Source organism: Gossypium hirsutum, chromosome D02, assembly GCF_007990345.1.
Source record: "Gossypium hirsutum isolate 1008001.06 chromosome D02, Gossypium_hirsutum_v2.1, whole genome shotgun sequence".
Classification (NCBI taxonomy): domain Eukaryota; kingdom Viridiplantae; phylum Streptophyta; class Magnoliopsida; order Malvales; family Malvaceae; genus Gossypium; species Gossypium hirsutum.
Window position 1 is genome coordinate 1,017,925 of NC_053438.1, and position 19,506 is coordinate 1,037,430.

Consider the following 19,506-nt stretch of genomic DNA (forward strand, 5'->3'; position numbering starts at 1 on the left):
GGCAACAATTGTTTATCGACCCAAAGTTAGCAATTTATGTCACAATTGTAAACTACACCTAATATCACTAAACTATTAGTAAGTTTACATTTTGGTTATTCAACTTCAAAATGTTACAAAATTGGTTATTGAACAATTTGAAAGTTTTCATTTAAGTCATTGGGCTGTTAAAATTGAAAGCTCTCATTTTCCTTCTCTTTCAAAGTTCAATTTTTTTTTCTTAAAACAACTTTAAGACGTCACAAATGTACGACAAACCAATACATATGATATACAATACTTATATTTACAATTCTTTTATGATACACAATATCTATATATACGAATTTACATTTGATGTATTGATGAGTATAATTTTTAGGGTGAAACCAGAAATTTTACTTGAAGAGTGGTCAATTGTAGTAAACTATAAATTTCCCATTTTGAGAGCTAAAATGTAAATGTAAATGAAGGTTTTAAAATATTTATATGTTAAGGAAAACAATTTTTATTTATAAACATGAAAATTATATAATAAAGATAATAAAATACTTTTAATTTCATAAAATTATATTTGGGGAAAAAACTCAATACACGCAGTGTCTGCAAAGCATTACATTACAATAACATTGTCTACGAACCGATCAAGGCCGACCCTCAGCAAACATCAGAAAATGGCCCCATTAAAAGGGAAAATTATGAGGTCAAATTTAAAGAAAAAGGGGCAATGAAGCCCAAAGTTTTCCTGGAAAAACACTTCAACCACAATTGTCTAACAAAAATATAACGTTTTTTGGCCAAAAAAAGAACAAAAATATAACATTTTGAACCTTATTCTAAATTGATGTTTGGGTATAGGAACAGAGCAAATATATAAAAATCGAGGCAATGTTCTATCGGCGAGCCTAGTTGTCAGCCACTTCGATGAGTGTTGTCTCGTAGTCATTCGGAGCTACGAAACCATGGAGATTCATGACGGTTGCAGCCACGTTTGCAAGTCCACCATTCGGAACATCGCTGCGGAATCTAACACCGGGTGCCAATCCTGGACCTCCGATCGCAATAGGCACCTAATCGGAACATCGATAATATACATCACATATTCAGAACCTAATATAGATTTCGATAATGCGACCATTCATTGGTCTTTGGTGCAAAAAGATTTAAGATATTGGAAACTTACAGGTTGACAAGTGTGGGAGGTGAGTATCTGGAGATCTCCATTCTTGTCGAGAAGAGGTTCCCCGGATTTATTTCTCTTCACCATGTCCTCGGCGTTACCGTGGTCTGCAGTCACAATGTATATTCCGCCAACTTGCTCTATCGCATCGAGGATCATCTGCACCAAGCAATATGATCAAGAAAAGCCTTCTTACAATACAATGTATGCTTTAGAACATTATCGGATATGAAAATACAACTCAAGAATAGAACGACTTCAGTATAAATGTAAAAAATGGATGATACATTCATAATACGAAGAAAAAGTAATATTGATTTCCGATGAAAAATATCCCGTCAGCATCATATGAATAACTAGTGTGAAACACGACTGATTACAATTCATTAAAATGCTGTAAAATCATTAGAAATTTTTGAAGTAACAATTAAAGAATGAACTCGAGCCATTGTACCTTGACAGCTTCATCGGCAGCCTTGCATGCCACAACCGTAGCCTCGATATCTCCGGTATGACCCACCATGTCACCATTTGGTATGTTCACACGTACCTAAACAACAGAAAAGCCATTCAGCATGGGCTGAGTAAAGGTCAGCCAGTTCGGTTTTGGTTTCAGTTAGAACAATCGGTTTTAATAGATTAAGTTGGTGAATTGTCAGTTCTTGAATTTTACTCCATTAATAATCACCTGGTCAAATTTCCCACTCAGAATAGCATCCCTAGCCTTTTCACCGATCTCCAATGCCTTCATCTTAGGTTGAACATTGAACGTAATGCCAACATCGCTCGGGATTTCCACATATTCTTCCATTTGAGGATTGAAATACCCGGAGCGATTCCCATTCCAGAAGAAAGTGACATGGCCAAATTTGACAGTCTCACTGCAGATAAACAAACAAAGCATTTAACATATTGAATATTTCAAGGAAATGGGAGGTACGGATTATAATGAGTTGTCCTAAAATGCACCTGCAGGCAAAAGTACGGACACCATTATGCACCAAATATTCACCCGATGTTCTATCAATCTCTGGAGGAGAAACAAGGTAGCGGCTCGGAAGCTTCAACTCGCCATCATACTGAAGCATTCCAGCATAACGGATTTTAGGGACCCGTACACGATCAAATTTGTTGAAATCTTGATATTCAAGTGCCTTAGCAAGCATAACCATTCGATCTGCTCGGAAATTAATGGTAACAACAGCATCACCATCTACTATCGGACCCACAGCCTTGTTGTTATCATCAACAATGACAAAGGGAGGTAAATACTGGTCATTGGCATTTTCTCTCAGTTTCTTTACAGCTTCAACGGCATTCTTAAACTTGTGTGGGGCTTCACCGAGAACTTGAGCGTCCCATCCTCTTTTAACAACATCCCAATCATTCTATGAAAAATCCAGTCACAAAAGTTAGCTTCTTAATCAATTCAAACGAATCTTTTAGATCTTTGACAATGATTTCTCACCTCATAACGGTCCATTGTGACATACATTCGGCCACCACCAGATGCGATGCGGGCATCTACACCTTTTTCACGTAACTTTGCAAGGTCATTCTCCAGAGTCTCCACAAAGCCTACACTCGAACCATCCAAAACATCACGACCATCAGTGAGAACATGAACACGGATTCTTTTAGCACCACGCTCACTAGCTCCCTTCAGCAACAACTGCACAAAAAGATTTTAAAAAACAACTAATTAAACTTAAAGAAAGGAAATGAATTCATTAAAGAAACCAAGAATCACCGAAAATTACCTGCAATTGATCGAGACGGGAGTGAACACCTCCATCGCTAAGTAATCCGATCAAGTGAAGGGTACCCTTCTCAAAAGATTCACTTATATACTTAAATCCTTCACCATCATAGATCTTCCCCGAGGCAAGAGCAAGATCAACAAGCTTAGCCCTATGGTTAAAAATGACTTAACACGTTAGAACACTTGCAGCACAGTTAAATTTCCATCAAGATAGCAAGCATATCCATCCATCCATACACATCACACACACACACATATATAAAGCAATAATCATGAAAATAAGCTTACCCTTGAGCGAAAATGCGGCCTGCACCGAGAGCATTGTGACCCACTTCACTGTTTCCCATGTCATCCTCTGTCGGAAGCCCTACAGCATTTCCATGAGCTCGGATTAATCTCCATCTGTCCGGAGCACCCTATATTCAATAACATCAATTTCTATCAAAATATAAGTCTCATAACAGAATGGTATAATGTAAATCCTTTTATTAATCAAAAGATTGTAATAACGTCCATATGAAGAAAAAAAATACTTACAGTTCCCATAACTTAAAGCAAACATATCTACACATTTTCCCCAAATTGCCGGAATCAACTAACTTATACAGGTTAAATTGTTCCGTTAGTCCCTTTACTTGTATAAAATTTGAGATTTGGTCCCTATACTTTAAAAGTTAAAAATTCAGTCCTACTTTTTCAATTTAAAAATCCTAGTCCAATCATTATAGTCATTGATAGTTTCTACCAAAATTTATCAAATTAAAATGTGAGTATAGCCTAATCATAACTCCAAGTCGACAAATTAAAAAAAAAAAAAACAATTACGATTTTAATGACTGGGCAGAGATTTCTAAATAAAATAAAGTAGGTTAATTTGTGCTGTTAGTCCCTCTACTTGTATAGAATTTGAGATTTGGTCCCTGTACTTTAAAAGTTAAAAAATCACTCTCCTATTTTTTCAATTTAAAAATCCCAGTCCACTTAGTCATGTGCGTATAGCCTAGTTGACAAAATTTAAGAAAAAATAATTAAGATTTCAATGACTGGGCTTAGATTTTTAATAAATAAAAAAGGACTAAATTTTCAACTTTTCAAGTACAGGGACAGGGACTAATCTCAAATTTTGTCAAAGTACAGGGACTAACAGCATATTTTAACCACATATATGGTTCGAATCTCTGCATTATCAGTCAACCAAATCAAACAGTCATCTCATTAAATCCCAATATTAAAACACAGGCTATAAAAAACCCTACTCTAAAAACAAGATTGAAAGCTTCATTTTCATAAAGAAACGAGATCCAAACCAACCAATACCATTAACAAACTATTATCGAATCAAAAACCAAGAAAATCCTAGATCTAAAATCACAAAAACAAATAGAACCTTAAAAGAAGAAAAAGGGCGGGACCTGTTTGAGGGAATCCATGGTGGGTGTTTGAGCAACATGGATACAATTGTATTGATCGGGTTTATATTCGCCCCAACCATCGAGGACCACGACGGCGATACGTTTTCCCTTTGGAAGCTTTGGGTGGTCCTCTAATTTAAACGATACTTGTCCTGAACTCGCCATTGTTGTTAAGCTTCGAATGTTTGTATTTTAATTAAGATTTGAATGAAGGTTTGATGATGGTTATATATATTAAGGGAAAGAAAAAATATGGAAAAACGAGAGGAGAAGACGACGGCGAGAATAGTGAAAGGATTCACAGATTTTGACCCTTTAAATTAAACTGGTGGCGTAGAGACAAAGCATGGCAGTACCACGTGATTACACATCTATAAATTTTTTCTTTTTTGAAAAATCTCTCTCTCAACGTAATCATCCTCATGAAATAAAAATTTATGTCTTTTCTAGAAGACGACAAGGGCTTTAAAATAAAAAAATCATTATTTAAGTCTTATAAATATTTTTAAATTTTAAATTAATAAATATAAAATTATATTTTAAAAAATTATAAAGATATATACTATAAAAAATTAAAATTTTATTCGGTCTCTCTAGAAAATTCTTCTAGCTTCACCCCTGGTCTTCTTATATTGATAACTATACTGATATTAATCGAGTTAAAACTCAACCAATCACACATCTATAATCTTATTCTTATTTTAATTGTCTTATTGGATGATCGAGTATTTATTATAAAATTACTAAAAAGTATAATCACTTATTTGATCATTCAACTTAAAAATAAAGTCATTTTAGCTCTTCATTTAAATTTTTTCTTATTTTTAACTTTTAAACTTGTATTATTTGTTAAATCATCCCAAATGGATTAAAAAAATTAGCGTAAATTAACTTTATTGATGTGACATCCGAGTCAACGTATATGCCACATTAATAATTAATTATTTTTTAAAAAAATTAAAAAAATTAAAAAATTCAATTTTATACTTTTTATATTTTTAAAATTTTTGAATTTTTATTTTAAAATTTAATTAATTGTTAATGTAGAATCCATGTGTATGACAGTTAAGAAAGTTAACAAAAAGACGGAAATTTAAATAGAAGAATAAAATAACTTTTTTGTGAAGTTGGAAGGCTAAATTAGTCATTATATATACAATTTAAACCCAAAACACCATGTATGATATACATTTAACTTTAATTTTATTGTGGTAACCAAAACATCAAAAGATGATTTATGTAAAATTTTAATAAATATATTTACTACATAATTTTTTTATTCATATCATGCGTAGTTTAATAAATTTAGTTTTTTTTTAATAGAGTAAATCTATAAATATAAATATATTATCATAACTACAGATAAAGAGACTTAAACAATTAAACTTAAATGCTCAAATCCGAAACCTTCATATTTTTATTAAGTTTATTATATTTTAATTGATCGAAAATATATTATTTAAACTTTGTTCATTATGACTGTCATAACTTTAATTTTATTATCTCAATCAAAACTTCATCCACTAATTATATTATATTTAATTATTTTATATAATATTTATACTATATTTTTATATTTTGATATAATGTTATTTTTATGTATATCGAGTTTAATATTATCATATTTTAAGAAAATAATCACAGTGTGTGATAGAAGATTCTAGAAGTTCAAAACAAAACATAAATAATAACCCTTTTTTTCAAGGTTCAAAAGGAATTAGGACAGAAAGTGACGCCCACAGCAGAGGAATTACCGAGAAAAATCCGTGAAAGTGCTATTAAGGATTAATATATCATTTAGGACTTAAATTTATTTTAATATTCAATTTGGTATTTGAATTGTGTTCCAAAGTTCAATTTGGTATTCATACCAAACGGCATCATGCTGTTCAATAAATGCTTGACATGTGTGCTTGATATATACTTATTCTCGTCGAAGTGTGAATACGAGAGCATGAAGTATGAGCCTTCAAAAACTAAATACCAAGGACCAAAACCATAATTTCACCAATTATAATTACACTGTTCAATATTTACATAAAGAAAAAAATGGAAAATAAGGACACGGATTTTGGGACCCACTTGTAATATTTTCCACAATCTAAAATTCGGGCCGAAGTACTCACTGCTTTATTAAACACTTACTATATGCTCATTTCCCCCATCAAAGCAAAGCAAAGCAAATCATCCGATTGTGCCTCCCTATCCATGCAATGAACAACCCCAAGCTCAAAGGCTATGGCTTCAACCCCTCCGAGCAAATCCTCATCGGCTATCTCCGAGACCGAACACTTTTCGGCCGTGATTACTTGGTCCAAGACATCATCGACCTCAGTCACGATATTTGCAGCTATGATCCATGGGATCTACCTGGTATGTTCCCTTGTTTTTGTTTTTCTTTTATTCAATTACTTACTAACAATCTCTTTAAATTCGATTTTTTCTATTCGTAGGTTGTGATTCGGTCACACCAAATGATTCGGAACGGTTTTTTATTTACCCGAAAACGTATAAGTATGCAAACAGTAAGTCCAAGGTGATCGGTACGCCTACAGGACAAGTACCAAACAGTGATCAGCGGCAGCCGATGATAAATCGAGCTACCAAGAACGGAAATTGGAAAGTCTCGGGGGTTCGAGTTAACATTAACTCTAGGGATGAAACTAAACAAGTGATTGGTATTAAGACAAGGTTGTATTTCAAGCACAACAGTTGCCCAAACAAAACATCATGTGTGTTACATCAGTTTCGAACTTGTTGGTATTGATCCTTGCCAAGTAAGTTATTCCTTAAACTTGAACTGATTTTCGGTTGCGTTGCGTTTATTATAATGAATTTTTCTTCTCATTGATTTTTGTAGGATAAATATTTTCTTGGTAAAGTGATAATGACAGAATTTAAGCCAACCAATATTTCAAGTGACAAGGATTTCAATTCCAGAGGTTAGTTAACTTCAGTTTGTGCCAACAATGGTGACTAATTAAAATACTACACATCAAGTTTATGTTTTATGTATATTTCAAGTTCGAGTAGAACTTGGTCCGGAGCCATTAGTTGAAACGGAAGTAACTAATGAGTACGAGTGGACTCAAAGTGAACAAACTAATGAATTTATAACACCCTATCCAGTTTTCAGCAACTTTATTGATGACGGGAATGAAGTGATCTCCTATCACCAGTCACAAGTAAGAACACTTTTCTCGGAAATTTTTAAAATACTAGACATCGACTTTATGTTTTATGTATATTTCAGGTTCAAGTAGAACTCGGTTCGGAGTCATTAGTTGAAACCGAAGTAACTAATGAGTATGGGTGGACTCAAAGTGAACAAACTAATGAATTCATAACTCCCTGTCCGGTTTTAAACAGCGAAAACTTTATTGATGACGGGAATGAAGTGATCTCTAATCACCAGTCACAAGTAAGAACGCTTTTCTCGGAAATTTCGAAGTTTAGTTCATTTAATTCATGTAATTACTGTTAAAACGTGTCTCGAAATCTACAGATAAATATGGAGCTAATTAGAAGCTTGGAAGTACCTAATATAGGTATTGAGGATCAAAATCAATTATACCAGAATATTGGGATCGATAATGATCGAACAGTACTCCTCGATGAAGGAAGCAATCAACATAATATAGCTGCAGTTGCAGAGAATGAAAGCTCAATGTTGCCTTCTAATTCACATGACCATCTAATAGATTTTATAAATCAAATGGTGAGTAACTTCTATATTGTTCATAAAAAAAACTGGCATAAAACATGTTGAAAAATCTAATATTTGCTTGTTCAATATGATCCAGGAATGGTCCGACTTATACAACTTATGCGGCGGTAAAGATGACGGGCTTTTTCTCTACGAGTTGTCTGACGAGCAGCAAGAACTCGAGCCACAAAATCAATGCGGTATTAACCAGCAAGTTGCTGCTGGTGCAGAGATAGAGTGCACCAATTTGCCCCCTTCGGATGTGGCTGAATCTTCCTACTCGACGGATTCAGTCCCTAAAAGATCAGCCATGGAGGTTGAAAGATCGGCCACCGGTGTAGAAACTGAATTGGCTCAACAACAAGCAAAGAGAAGTAGATTAAAAAGTTCGAGTTGCTTATCTACCGTATTTGATTAGTGCTTATAAGTCGTAATGTTAGACCCATCGTCTTGTAAGTTAGTTTTCGAGGTTGGGTTTCTGTTTATTTGACTTGGGATCCTATCTAGGCATAGGTATTTATATCAAAATTTTTTTTTGCCTTGCTTATATTACAAGTTAGGTTTTGAGGTCGTGTGTTTGAATATGTTTCAACTGTATATATGGACATCTATAATAGTAAGTGCGGCTTGCTTGATATGTTTTTCTTTTTATATATTGATTTCAAAAGTTATAGCATGTAATTTCTTGACATTTGTTGCTGCTGTAAGAGAAAAGACACAGAACCATATAGTGGGGAGCATAACAAACTAAAGTGGTAAAAGAGCAACAGATTAGTGGTCAAAAAGGAAGAGAATAATGAAGAAAAATGAGGGTTTGGAAAAAAAAGCATAAAAGTTTGCAAGTAATTTCATTCAACAAAAATAAAATGTCACATTTTTAAGAGATTAAAGAAAAAAAAATATCAATGTTGCCGGCTAAGTCTAGCTCGATTGGTATTAGTATTATTGTCTACATAAGAGGACGTGGGTTTAAACGTGTTGAAACACATTTATCCTTTTATTAAAGGGTTGGAGAGCGACTATAAATAATTCTAATCAATTTGTATAATAATAATATCAATGTTCGATGGATCAATACTTTTTATGTCGATTAGTTATAGGGGAAATAGCAAATAATTTACATTATTTAAATCAAAATATTAAATAACGGGTTCAAATCTAAACAATTATTTTTCATTAAATTTACAAAAAAATAACGTCTCATTAAAAAAATATAAACTTTTATGCCAATTAATTATAGGTGAAGTTACGAATGATTTAGCTTTATTTAAGTCAAGAAATTAAGTCTGAAGTTTAAATCTAAACAATCCCTTTTCCTTCCCTCTAATTTAAAAAAAAAACCTTTATAAGAAAATAATGTCATAATTTATTGAAATAAATAGCGTAAAAGTTTTATAAGAGTCATATTTCATTTTATTTCCTCTATTGAAAAAGTGCAATTAGCACTTGTACATTACATAATAAAGTAAAATAGTCATTTGTGTTAAATTTTTTGTCCATTTGTATATAATTGGTTTGCCTGACGAAACAACTAGATAGTGACGTCGTTCCTTATGCTGAGGTACAAGGATAAATTTTTAACAGTAGAAATGGATAAAATTTTTAATAGAATGACCAGTTTACTTTTTTATCTAACGTATAAAGATTATTTTACCCTTTTTTTGAGTAAATGAAGCAAACTATAATCTAACTCCTAGTAAAGGGACCTCAATTGTACTTTTACCAATAAAAAAAAAGTGTTAGTGCATGGTGTTGATAGTATACGACATATCTTTAAGTTTTTTTTTAATGTATATGAACAACTAAGATTGTTTAAACCGGACCAGATTTCAATCGGATAGATTGAACCAAGAATTAATTGAGATATGGGTTCGGAGAAAGATATTGAACCGGTTAACTCAAGAATCAATATAAACTAGCTGAACTAAACAAAAAATCGATTGAATCAAACAATTAAATCGATTGAACTAAATTTTTAATATTTTTAATAAATTATTTAATTAAATAGGATGCACGGAACAAACCGATCAGATCAATTATCTATTTGCCTGACCAATTCGATTATTGATTTAGTTCTAAAAAACTTTGTCAACAAGCAAAACCATAAAGGCAGAGAAGCTTTGGACGCAAGTAATGTAAGAGTTGAGTGTTATTTTTTCTATGAAAAGACTGGGGTGAGCATAACAAACTAAAGTAAGCGAAAGAAAAATTTGGAAAAGGCCAAAAAGGTAGTTGACTAATGGCAATTTAAAAGAAGAATCATGAAAATTTTAAAAGAAAAATACTAGTGAATCAGACAATTCGTGTCAAAGATCGTAAAAAAAAATTATGTTTTTATTAAACTGGTGGCGTAGAGATAGAGGTGCTCATGGGCTGGACCCATAAAAAATTTTGGGTTAAGTCTGTTATATTCTAGTTGATCGAAAATATATTATTTAAACTTTGTACATTATGATTCTCGTAACTTCAATTTTATTATCTTAATCAAAATTTCATCCACTAATCATATTATATTTAATTATTTTATAATATTTATATTTTTTATATAAGACAATCTTAAATTCAGGCACTTAAACGTGTATCCACTTAAACTACCACACAAATAAAATCATTAATTACTTATATTAATTAGAATATGGTGAACATCTTTGATCAACGGGTCAAATGTTGAGTTCTTATAATATTTATATTATATTATTATAATATTTTTTTATATTTTTTATATTTTGATATAATGTTATTTTTATGTAAATCGGGTTTAATATTATCATATTTTAAGAAAATAATCACGGTGTGTGATAGAAGATTCTAGAAGTTCAAACAAAACATAAATAATATCCCTTTTTTTCAAGGTTCGAAAGGAAGAAGGGCGGAAAGTGACTCCCACAGCAGAGGAATTAACGAGAAAAATCGGTGAAAGTGTTAATAAGGATTAATATATCATTCAGGACTTAAATTTATTTTAATATTCTATTTGGTATTTGAACTGTGTTCCAAAGTTCAATTTGGTATTCATACCAAATGCCATGATGCTGTTCAATAAATGCTTGACATGTGTGCTCAATATATACTTATTCTAGTGGAAGTGTAAATATGAGAGCATGAAGTATGAGCCTTCAAAAACTAAATATCAAGGACCAAAACCGTAATTTCACCAATTATAATTACACTGCTCAATTTCAACATAAAGAAAAAAAATTGGAAAATAAGGACACGGATTTTGGGACCCACTTGTAATATTTTCCAAAACCTAATCTCCGGGCCGAAGTAGCCACTGCTTTATTAAACACTTACTATATGCTCATTCCCCCCATCAAATCAAAGCAAAGCAAAGCAAATCATCCGTTTGTGCCTTCCTATCCACGCAATGAACAGCCCCAAGCTCAAAGGCTATGGCTTCAAGCCCTCCGATCAAATACTCATCGACTATCTCCGAGACCGAACACTGTTCGGCCGTGATTACTTGGTCCAAGACATCATCGACCTCGGTCACGATATTTGCAACTATAATCCATGGGATCTTATTGGAAATTGGCCAACCATGCTGCTGTTACATTTTGTGGTTTAAGTGCATGCAGCTTGATGACATGCTGCAGCACATATGCTTGCTGTAACAGCAAGGTTTCTCTTTAGTTTCATTCTAATTAAACTAGTTTAAAATGAATAAGTTGATGACAACTTGATGCATTAGGTGTTGAATGACTAGTTTAGGTGGCTTGTTTATGTGTACAAGCAATGTTTTAATAGTCCCAATGCTGATTAGTGGGGTTAGTTGACTATTTGGTGATGTATTTGACTATAAATGTATGTTTTTTCTAGTTGAATGAATGAGTTGAATAGGCTATCAGCCATAAGCTCCCTTGCTGCACATTTGTGAGCAAGAAAAATACTTCTTGCACCTTGCTTCATTGTTATGCTCTCTGTTCTCTTCTTTTGCTGCTGCCAAATGTTCCAACAGATCTACCTAGTATGTTCCCCTGTTTTTGTCTTTCTTTTATTCAATTACTTACTAACATTCTCTTTAAATTCGATTCTTTCTATTCGTAGGTTGCGATTCTATCACACCGAGTGATTCAGAACGGTTTTTTATTTACCCGAAAACGTATAAGTATGCAAACAGTAAGCCCAAGGTGATAGGTACGCCTACAGGACAAGTACCGAAAGGTGAACAACGACAGCTGATGATAAATCGAGCTACCAAGAACGGAAAGTGGAAAGTCTCGGGGGATCAAGTTGATGTAAAGTCTAGTGATGATACTAAACAAGTGATTGGTATTAAGACAAGGTTGTATTTCAGGCACAATAGCTGCCCAAACAAAACACCATGGACGTTATATCAGTTCGAACTTGTTGATATTGATCCTTGCCAAGTAAGTTATTCCTTAAACTCGAACTGATTTTCGGTTGCGTTTCGTTTATTGTAATGAAATTTTCTTCTCATTGATTTTTGTAGGATAAATATTTTCTTGGTAAAGTGATAATGAAAAAGCCAACCAATATTTCAAGTAACAATATAGACGATCAGATCTCAATTCCGCAGGTTAGTTAACTTCAATTCGTGCCAACAATGGTGACTAATTAAAATACTACACATCGAGTTTACGTTTAATGTATATTTCAGGTTCGAGCAGAACTTGGTCTGGAGCCATTAGTTGAAACCGAAGTAACTAATGAGTACGAGTGGACTCAAAGTGAACAAACTAATGAATTTATAACACCCTATCCAGTTTTTGACAATGAGAACTTTATTGCTGTCGGGAATGAAGCGATCTCCCATCACCAGTCACAAGTAAGAACACTTTTCTCGGAAAATTTTAAAATACTACACATCAAATTTATGTTTTATGTATATTTCAGGTTCGAGTAGAACTCGGTTCAGAGCCATTAGTTGAAACCGAAGTAACTAATGAGTATGGGTGGACTCAAAGTGAACATACTAATGAATATATAACTCCCTGTCCGGTTTTCGACAATGAGAACTTTATTGATGATTGGAATGAAGAGATCTCCAATCACCAGGCACAAGTAAGAACACTTTTCTCGGAAAATTTTAAAATACTACACATTGAGTTTATGTTTTATGTATATTGCAGGTTCAAGTAGAACTTGGTTCAGAGCCATTAGTTGAAATGGAAGTAACTAATGAGTACGGATGGACTCAAAGTGAACAAACTAATGAATTTATAACTCCCTGTCCGGTTTTCGACATTAATGATGGGAATGAAGTGATCTCCAATCACCAGTCACAAGTAAGAACACTTTTCTCGGAAATTTTGAAGTTTAGTTCATTTAATTCATGTAATTACTGTTAAAACGTGTCTCAAAACCTACAGATAAATATGGAGCTAATTAGAAGCTTGGAAGTACCTAATATAGGTATTGAGGATCAAAATCAATCATACCGGAATATTGGGATCAATCGAACAGTCCCTGATGGAAGCAATCAACATAATATAGTTGCAGTTGCCGAGAATGAAAGCTCAATGTTGCCTTCTAATTTACATGACCTTCTAATTCAAATGGTGAGTAACTTCTATATTGTTCATAAAAAAAGAGGCATAAAACATGTTGAAAAATCTAATATTTGCTTGTTCAATATGATCCAGAAATGGTCCGACTTATACAACTTATGCGGCAGGTGCTGAGATACAGTGCACCATTTTGCCCCCTTTGGATGTGGCTGAATCTTCCTACTCGACGGATTCAGTCCGTAAAAGATCAGCCTTGTTGGTTGAAGGATCGGGCACCGGTGTAGAAACTGAATTGGCTCAACAACAAGCAAAGAGAAGTAGATTATAAAGTTCGTGTTGCTTATCTTCCGTATTTGATTAATGCTTATAAGTCGTAATGTTAGACCCATCCTCTTATAAGTTAGTTTTCGAGGTTGGGTTTATGTTTATTTGACTTGGGTTAACGTTGCTTGTATTACAAGTTAGGTTTTGAGATGGTGTGTTTCAATATGTTTCAACTATATATATGGACATCTATAATAGCTAAGTGTGGCTTGCTTGATATGTTTTTTTTTTAATATAGATATATTTATTTCAAAAGTTATAACATGTAATTTCTTGACATTTGTTGCTGCTGTAAGAGAAAAGACACAGAACCATATAGTGGGGAGCATAACAAACTAAAGTGGCAAAAGAACAACAGGTTAGTGGTCAAAAAGGAAGAGAATAATGAAGAAAAATGAGGGTTGGAAAAAAAAGCTTAAAAGTTTGCAAGTAATTTCATTCAACAAAAATAAAATGTCACATTTTTAAGAGATTAAAGAAAATTAATAATATCAATTTTGTCGGCTAAGTTCTAGCTCGATTGGTATTAGTATTATTGTCTACGTAAGAGGATGTTGATTTGAACGTGCTGAAACACATTTATCCTCTTATTGAAGGGTTAGTGAGCAACTATGGATAATTCTAGTCAATTTGTATAATAATAATATCAATGTTCGATGGACCAATACTTTCAATTAGTTATAGGGGAAATGACGAATAATTTACATTATTTAAGTCAAAACATTAAATAACGGGTTCAAAGCTAAACAATTATTTTTAGTTAAATTTTCAAGAAAATAACGTCTCATTAAAAAAATCAACTTTTATGCCAATTAGTTATAGGTGAAGTTACGAATGATTTAGCTTTATTTAAGTCAAGAAATTAAATCTCAAGTTTAAATCTAAACAATCCATTTTCCTTCCCTCTGATTAAAAAAAAAACCTTTATAAGAAAATAATGTCATAATTTATTGAAATAATAGCCTAAAAGTTTTATTAGGAGTCATATTTCATTTTGTTTCCTCTATTGAAAAAGTGCAATTAGCACTTGTACATTACATAATAGAGTAAAATAGTCATTTTTGTTAAAATTTTCGTCCATTTGTACTGTTATAAATTGGTCTCGTTGACGGAACAACTAGACAATAACGTCACGTGTTCCTCATGCTGACGTATAAAGATAAATTTTTAACAGTAGAAATGGATAAAATTTTTAATAGAATGACTAGTTTGCTCTTTGATCTAACGTATAAAGATTATTTTACCTTTTTTTTGAGTAAATAAAGCAAACTATAATCTAACTCCTAGTAAAGGGACCTCAATAGTACTTTTACCAATAAAAAGAAAAGTGTTAGTGCATGGTGTTGATAGTATACGATACATCTTTAATTTTTTTTTTTATGTATATGAACTACTAAGATTGTTTAAACCGGACTAGATTTCAATCGGATAGGTTGGACCAAGAATTAATTGAGATATGGGTTCGGAGAAAGATATTGAACCGGTTAACTCAGGAATCAATATGGACTAGTTGAACTAAACAAAAGATCGATTGACTCAAATGATTAAATCGACTGAACTGGATTTTTAATATTTTTAATAAGTTATTTAATTGAATAGGATGCACTGAACAAATCGATTAGATCAATAATCTATTTGCCTGACCAATTCGATTAATGATTTAGTTCTAAACAACTTTGTCAACAAGCAAAACCATAAAGGGAAAGAAGCTTTGGACGCAAGTAGGGTAAGAGTTGAGTGTTATTTTTTCTACGAAAAGATTGGGATGAAGATAGCGATATATTAGAAGCAAATTTGGTGCCCAAGAAAGACCTTTTTATGTGTGCTTATAATATAAGGACAACCATATTAGTGGGGAACATAACAAACTAAAGTAAGCCAAAGAAAAATTTGGAAAAGGCCAAAAAGGTACGTGGCTATTGACAATTTAAAAGAAGAATCATGAAAATTCTAAAAGAATAATCCTAGTGAATCAGACAAATCGTGTCAAAGATCGTAGAAAATATTGTTTGGATTTTGGTTTGTAAATTCAATTCGAAACTTTCAAAGTTATTTCATGAAAAAAATATTGAATTGTAGAAGATAAGGAGAATGTGAGTTTTCGGTTGGTGCAAGTGGTATAAACAGAGAAAGTCATACAACAATGATTTTAGTAGCCTAGCGGTTTAAATGAAAACTTTCGAATAGTTTATTGATCATTTTGTAACTTTTTAAAGTTAAGTAACCAAAACATAAATTTACTAATAGTCTAATGACCTTGAATGTAATTTACCCTAGAAAATTGATCCAACCGGTTTATAGAATCGAATTATTAGAGGATTTGAAAAATCTAAAAAAACCGACCCAACAAAAGCAAGCTCAACCCAATTCTTCGTTTATTGAATTTTCTAAAAAACTTTTGGTCTGCCCAAAATTTCGTGATTCTTAGCCCAAGAATATTGAATTTTAATTTTCTATTTACTGTTTTATTTTCTGATTTAATTTTAAATTATTTTCTTTGAGCCCTAGGCAGCTGAGTATTGCTTCATCTACTCTTTCTTCTTCTTTAGCCGTGAGCCTTTGCTTCATTGAAGTTCTAAGTCTCTGCTTTGCTTGCTGCTGCCGTAGTGATTTGTATCGATTTGCTGCTGCTGTCGGCTCCGGTAAGTTCTTTTCTTTTTTTAAATTTTATTCGATAGTGCTAGAATAAGTGAGCACATGCTATCTACGTTGTTTATGAACCTTAGGCTTCTTCTTAAGTGAATATTGATTGATAATTTGATGCATCGAAAGTGTTGCTTTAAAACAAGAAATTTCACAACAGAATAAACCTATTGAAACTATTTGTTTTTACTGTTTTAAGGCTTTAGCAAATTTGCAATATTGATCGATTATCAGAGTCAGTTTTTTGTTAACAATATGCAATATGAACACACAAACACACAAGCGCGCACACACACAAAATTTTTAGACTTTTTTAAAGATTTTCAACCGGTTAAATAGGGAATTAATGGTTTGATTGGTTGGATTACTAATTTGGTTCTTTAACCCCATTCAACTAAACCCTAATTCTATCTTTTTCAGGATTACAATAAGAATGGACAAGTTTCATCAAACAGATTGCATTGAAATTTTATCTCAAATTAAGCATCAAGAGAAGCTGCTTAATCTCAAAAGAAGGTTCTTCCTCTTCTTTCTTTTCTTTAATTTCTAGCCTATTAAATTTATTCTCTTTGATTTCTTCAATATATATACTTTTCTTATAATTCTTCACAATTCTGAAAATTAGCTAGTAATTTGTAATATAAAATATACTGGTGGCCTTTTTAGTTATTTATTTCTTGTTGAAACAAGTTAAAGATCGTCCTTTTTCTCAGTGCATATATATGTGTGTGTGTGTGAAGGGAATTATGTTGTTTCTTGTAAGAATGCCTACTAGAGGACCACGACGGCGATACGTTTTCCCTTTGGAAGCTTTGGGTGGTCCTCTAATTTAAACGATACTTGTCCTGAACTCGCCATTGTTGTTAAGCTTCGAATGTTTGTATTTTAATTAAGATTTGAATGAGGAAAAACGAGAGGAGAAGACGACGGCGAGAATAGTGAAAGGATTCAAAGATTTTGACCTTTTAAATTAAACTGGTGGCGTAGAGACAAAGCATGGCATAACCACGTGATTACACATCTATAAATTTCTCCTTTTTTGAAAAATCTCATCCTCGCCATGAAACAAAAATTTAATCAGCTTACTCGAATTTATGTCGATTAGAAGAGCGCCTTCAAATAAAAAAAAATTATTATTTAAATTATTTAAATATTTTTAAAATTTTAAATTAATATATATAAAATTTTATCTTTTTCTTTTAATATTATATATATTTAATTTAATCTTTTAAAAATTATAAAGATATAAAGCATAAAAGATTAAAATTCCATTTGATCCCTCTAAAAATTTGTTCTAACTTTGTCCCTAGTCTTCTTACATTGATATAACTATACTGATATTAATCGAGTTAAAACTCAACCAATCTCATATCTATAATCTTATTCTTGTTTTAATTGTTTTATTGGATGATCGAGTATTTATTATAAAATTACTCAAAGTATAATCATTTATTTGGTCATTAAATTTTAACAATAAAGGAATTTTAGCTCTTCAATTAAAATTTTTTCTTTTTTTTTAACTCTTAAACTTATATTATTTGTTAAATCATCCCAAATAGATAAAAAAAAATTAGCGCATATTAACTTTGTTGATATGACATACATTTAGGAATCTATGTATATGCCACGTTAATAATTAATTATTTTTAAATAAATTATAAAATATTAAAAAATTGCAATTTTATACTTTCTATATTTTTAAATTTTTTGAATTTTTATTTTAAAATTTAATTAATTGTTAATGTGGCATCCATGTGTATGATATTTAAGAAAGTTGACCAATAGACGAAAATTTAAATGGAAGAATAAAATAACTTTTTTTTGTGAAGTTGGAAGGCTAAATTAGTCATTATATATACAATTTAAACCTAAAACACCATGTATGATATACATTTAACTTTAATTTTATCGTGGTAACCAAAACATCAATAGATTCTTTATGTAAAATTTTAATAAATATTGTAACAGCTCGATTTTGGGCCTAGTCGGAATTGTGATTTTGAGACCACAAATTCGACTTAAGAAAATTTATTTTTTTATTATATTTTTATGGTCTACGATTTCACAAAATGATTTCATCAAAATTTCGTTCGAAAATTTTAACGTTTGGGCACTCAATTTAGTCAAAAAGACTAAATTGTAAAAAGTGCAAAAGTTGAGTTCTACATGTTAGAGGTGCCCAATTGATATGAAATTTTAAATTGGAGGTCCTTATATGAAAATTAGACCATTGGTTAAGTTGGTCGACAAAAATGGGCATGGTTAGGCATGTTTCCAAAATTTTTCATTAAGGACATTTTAGTCATTTAGTTATTAAATTGAATTAAAATCAAAATTAAAAGCCAATTTTTGTCCATCTTCAACCCCTTGGCTGAAACTTGTATGGAAAACTATGGCTAGGGTTTTTCAAGCTTCCAAGCTCGATTGTAAGTTCGTTCTAGCTCCGTTTTTAATTATTTTTATGTTTTTGAAATCCTCGTAACAAGATGTAGCTATTTCTACCATTATTTTGAGCTAGGGTTTATGTTTAATAATTTACCCATGGATGACTTGCATGTGTTTTGATGTTTTATGGTAGAATATGAAAGTTTGAAGTGTAATAAACAACTTTTACTAAGTGATTTTTAGTGAAATTTCATAAAAGGACCTATTTGTAAAAGTTATAAAATATGTGTAAAAAATGTGATTTAGTGAAAATTGTGGGCTGCTATAAGAGAAAATATGAATCGGCTAGGCTTGGGTAATGAGAAAAATGAGTACTTTTCATTTTAAGAGCCTAGGGGTAAAAGTGTAAATATGACAAAGTTTAGGGGCAAAAATGTAATTTTTGCCAAATATGATTTTTGGCTGAATTGATTAGTATAATGATTAAATAAGTTAAATGTGATGTTTTAGATCAAGAAAAACAAGGTTCGGATCTAGATCGGGGAAAAATAAGTAACTGACGAATAAGTCCTTTTCACCGATTTTGCTTTCGAGGTAAGTTTGTATGTAAATAATGCATCGTTTTTACTTACGTTATCATATTT

General features: G+C 31.8%; 3 protein-coding genes across 4 annotated transcripts; 2 read left to right on the plus strand and 1 right to left on the minus strand.

Moving 5' to 3' along the window:
- Positions 1 to 528: 528 nt before the first annotated feature.
- LOC107902893 (2,3-bisphosphoglycerate-independent phosphoglycerate mutase) lies at positions 529 to 17,393 on the minus strand. 2 transcript variants are annotated; one of them, XM_041087951.1, is made up of 10 exons: positions 17,258 to 17,393; positions 4,334 to 4,420; positions 3,210 to 3,337; positions 2,920 to 3,070; positions 2,628 to 2,831; positions 2,129 to 2,547; positions 1,848 to 2,040; positions 1,614 to 1,709; positions 1,163 to 1,318; positions 529 to 1,049 (listed from the first exon to the last, which is right to left on the minus strand). In XM_041087951.1, exons 1-10 carry the CDS (start codon positions 17,333 to 17,335, stop codon positions 885 to 887), a joined length of 1,677 nt encoding a protein of 558 aa, XP_040943885.1. In that variant the 5' UTR covers positions 17,336 to 17,393; the 3' UTR covers positions 529 to 884. The 2 variants fall into 2 exon arrangements, with proteins under 2 accessions (XP_040943885.1, XP_016684492.1); XM_016829003.2 differs by lacking the exon at positions 17,258 to 17,393 and having other exon boundaries at positions 4,334 to 4,735.
- Positions 6,498 to 8,674, plus strand: LOC107902881 (uncharacterized). Its single transcript, XM_016828996.2, has 7 exons — positions 6,498 to 6,706; positions 6,787 to 7,110; positions 7,194 to 7,275; positions 7,463 to 7,518; positions 7,587 to 7,754; positions 7,839 to 8,051; positions 8,137 to 8,674. Exons 3-7 carry the CDS (start codon positions 7,221 to 7,223, stop codon positions 8,455 to 8,457), a joined length of 813 nt encoding a protein of 270 aa, XP_016684485.1. The 5' UTR covers positions 6,498 to 6,706; positions 6,787 to 7,110; positions 7,194 to 7,220; the 3' UTR covers positions 8,458 to 8,674.
- On the plus strand, positions 11,727 to 14,051 carry LOC107902872 (uncharacterized). Its single transcript, XM_016828986.2, has 8 exons — positions 11,727 to 12,006; positions 12,087 to 12,409; positions 12,493 to 12,579; positions 12,661 to 12,828; positions 12,897 to 13,064; positions 13,133 to 13,288; positions 13,373 to 13,561; positions 13,646 to 14,051. Exons 2-8 carry the CDS (start codon positions 12,221 to 12,223, stop codon positions 13,682 to 13,684), a joined length of 996 nt encoding a protein of 331 aa, XP_016684475.1. The 5' UTR covers positions 11,727 to 12,006; positions 12,087 to 12,220; the 3' UTR covers positions 13,685 to 14,051.
- Positions 17,394 to 19,506: the final 2,113 nt, after the last annotated feature.

What these genes read in the sequence shown, in the direction of transcription:
- LOC107902881 (XM_016828996.2), top strand. Translation starts at nt 7,221, where the DNA reads ATGACAGAATTTAAGCCAACCAATATTTCAAGTGACAAGGATTTCAAT. An exon ending in CAAGGATTTCAATTCCAGAG is followed by an intron (nt 7,276 to 7,462) that starts GTTAGTTAACTT and finishes CACCCTATCCAG; the next exon opens with TTTTCAGCAACTTTATTGAT. An exon ending in TCTCTAATCACCAGTCACAA is followed by an intron (nt 7,755 to 7,838) that starts GTAAGAACGCTT and finishes CGAAATCTACAG; the next exon opens with ATAAATATGGAGCTAATTAG.
- LOC107902872 (XM_016828986.2), top strand. Translation starts at nt 12,221, where the DNA reads ATGATAAATCGAGCTACCAAGAACGGAAAGTGGAAAGTCTCGGGGGAT. An exon ending in TTGATATTGATCCTTGCCAA is followed by an intron (nt 12,410 to 12,492) that starts GTAAGTTATTCC and finishes TGATTTTTGTAG; the next exon opens with GATAAATATTTTCTTGGTAA. An exon ending in ATCAGATCTCAATTCCGCAG is followed by an intron (nt 12,580 to 12,660) that starts GTTAGTTAACTT and finishes TGTATATTTCAG; the next exon opens with GTTCGAGCAGAACTTGGTCT.
- LOC107902893 (XM_041087951.1), bottom strand. Translation starts at nt 17,335, where the DNA reads ATGGCGAGTTCAGGACAAGTATCGTTTAAATTAGAGGACCACCCAAAG. An exon ending in GAAAACGTATCGCCGTCGTG is followed by an intron (nt 4,421 to 17,257) that starts GTCCTCTAGTAG and finishes ATCGCCGTCGTG; the next exon opens with GTCCTCGATGGTTGGGGCGA. An exon ending in TGAGTGGGAAATTTGACCAG is followed by an intron (nt 1,710 to 1,847) that starts GTGATTATTAAT and finishes TCTGTTGTTTAG; the next exon opens with GTACGTGTGAACATACCAAA.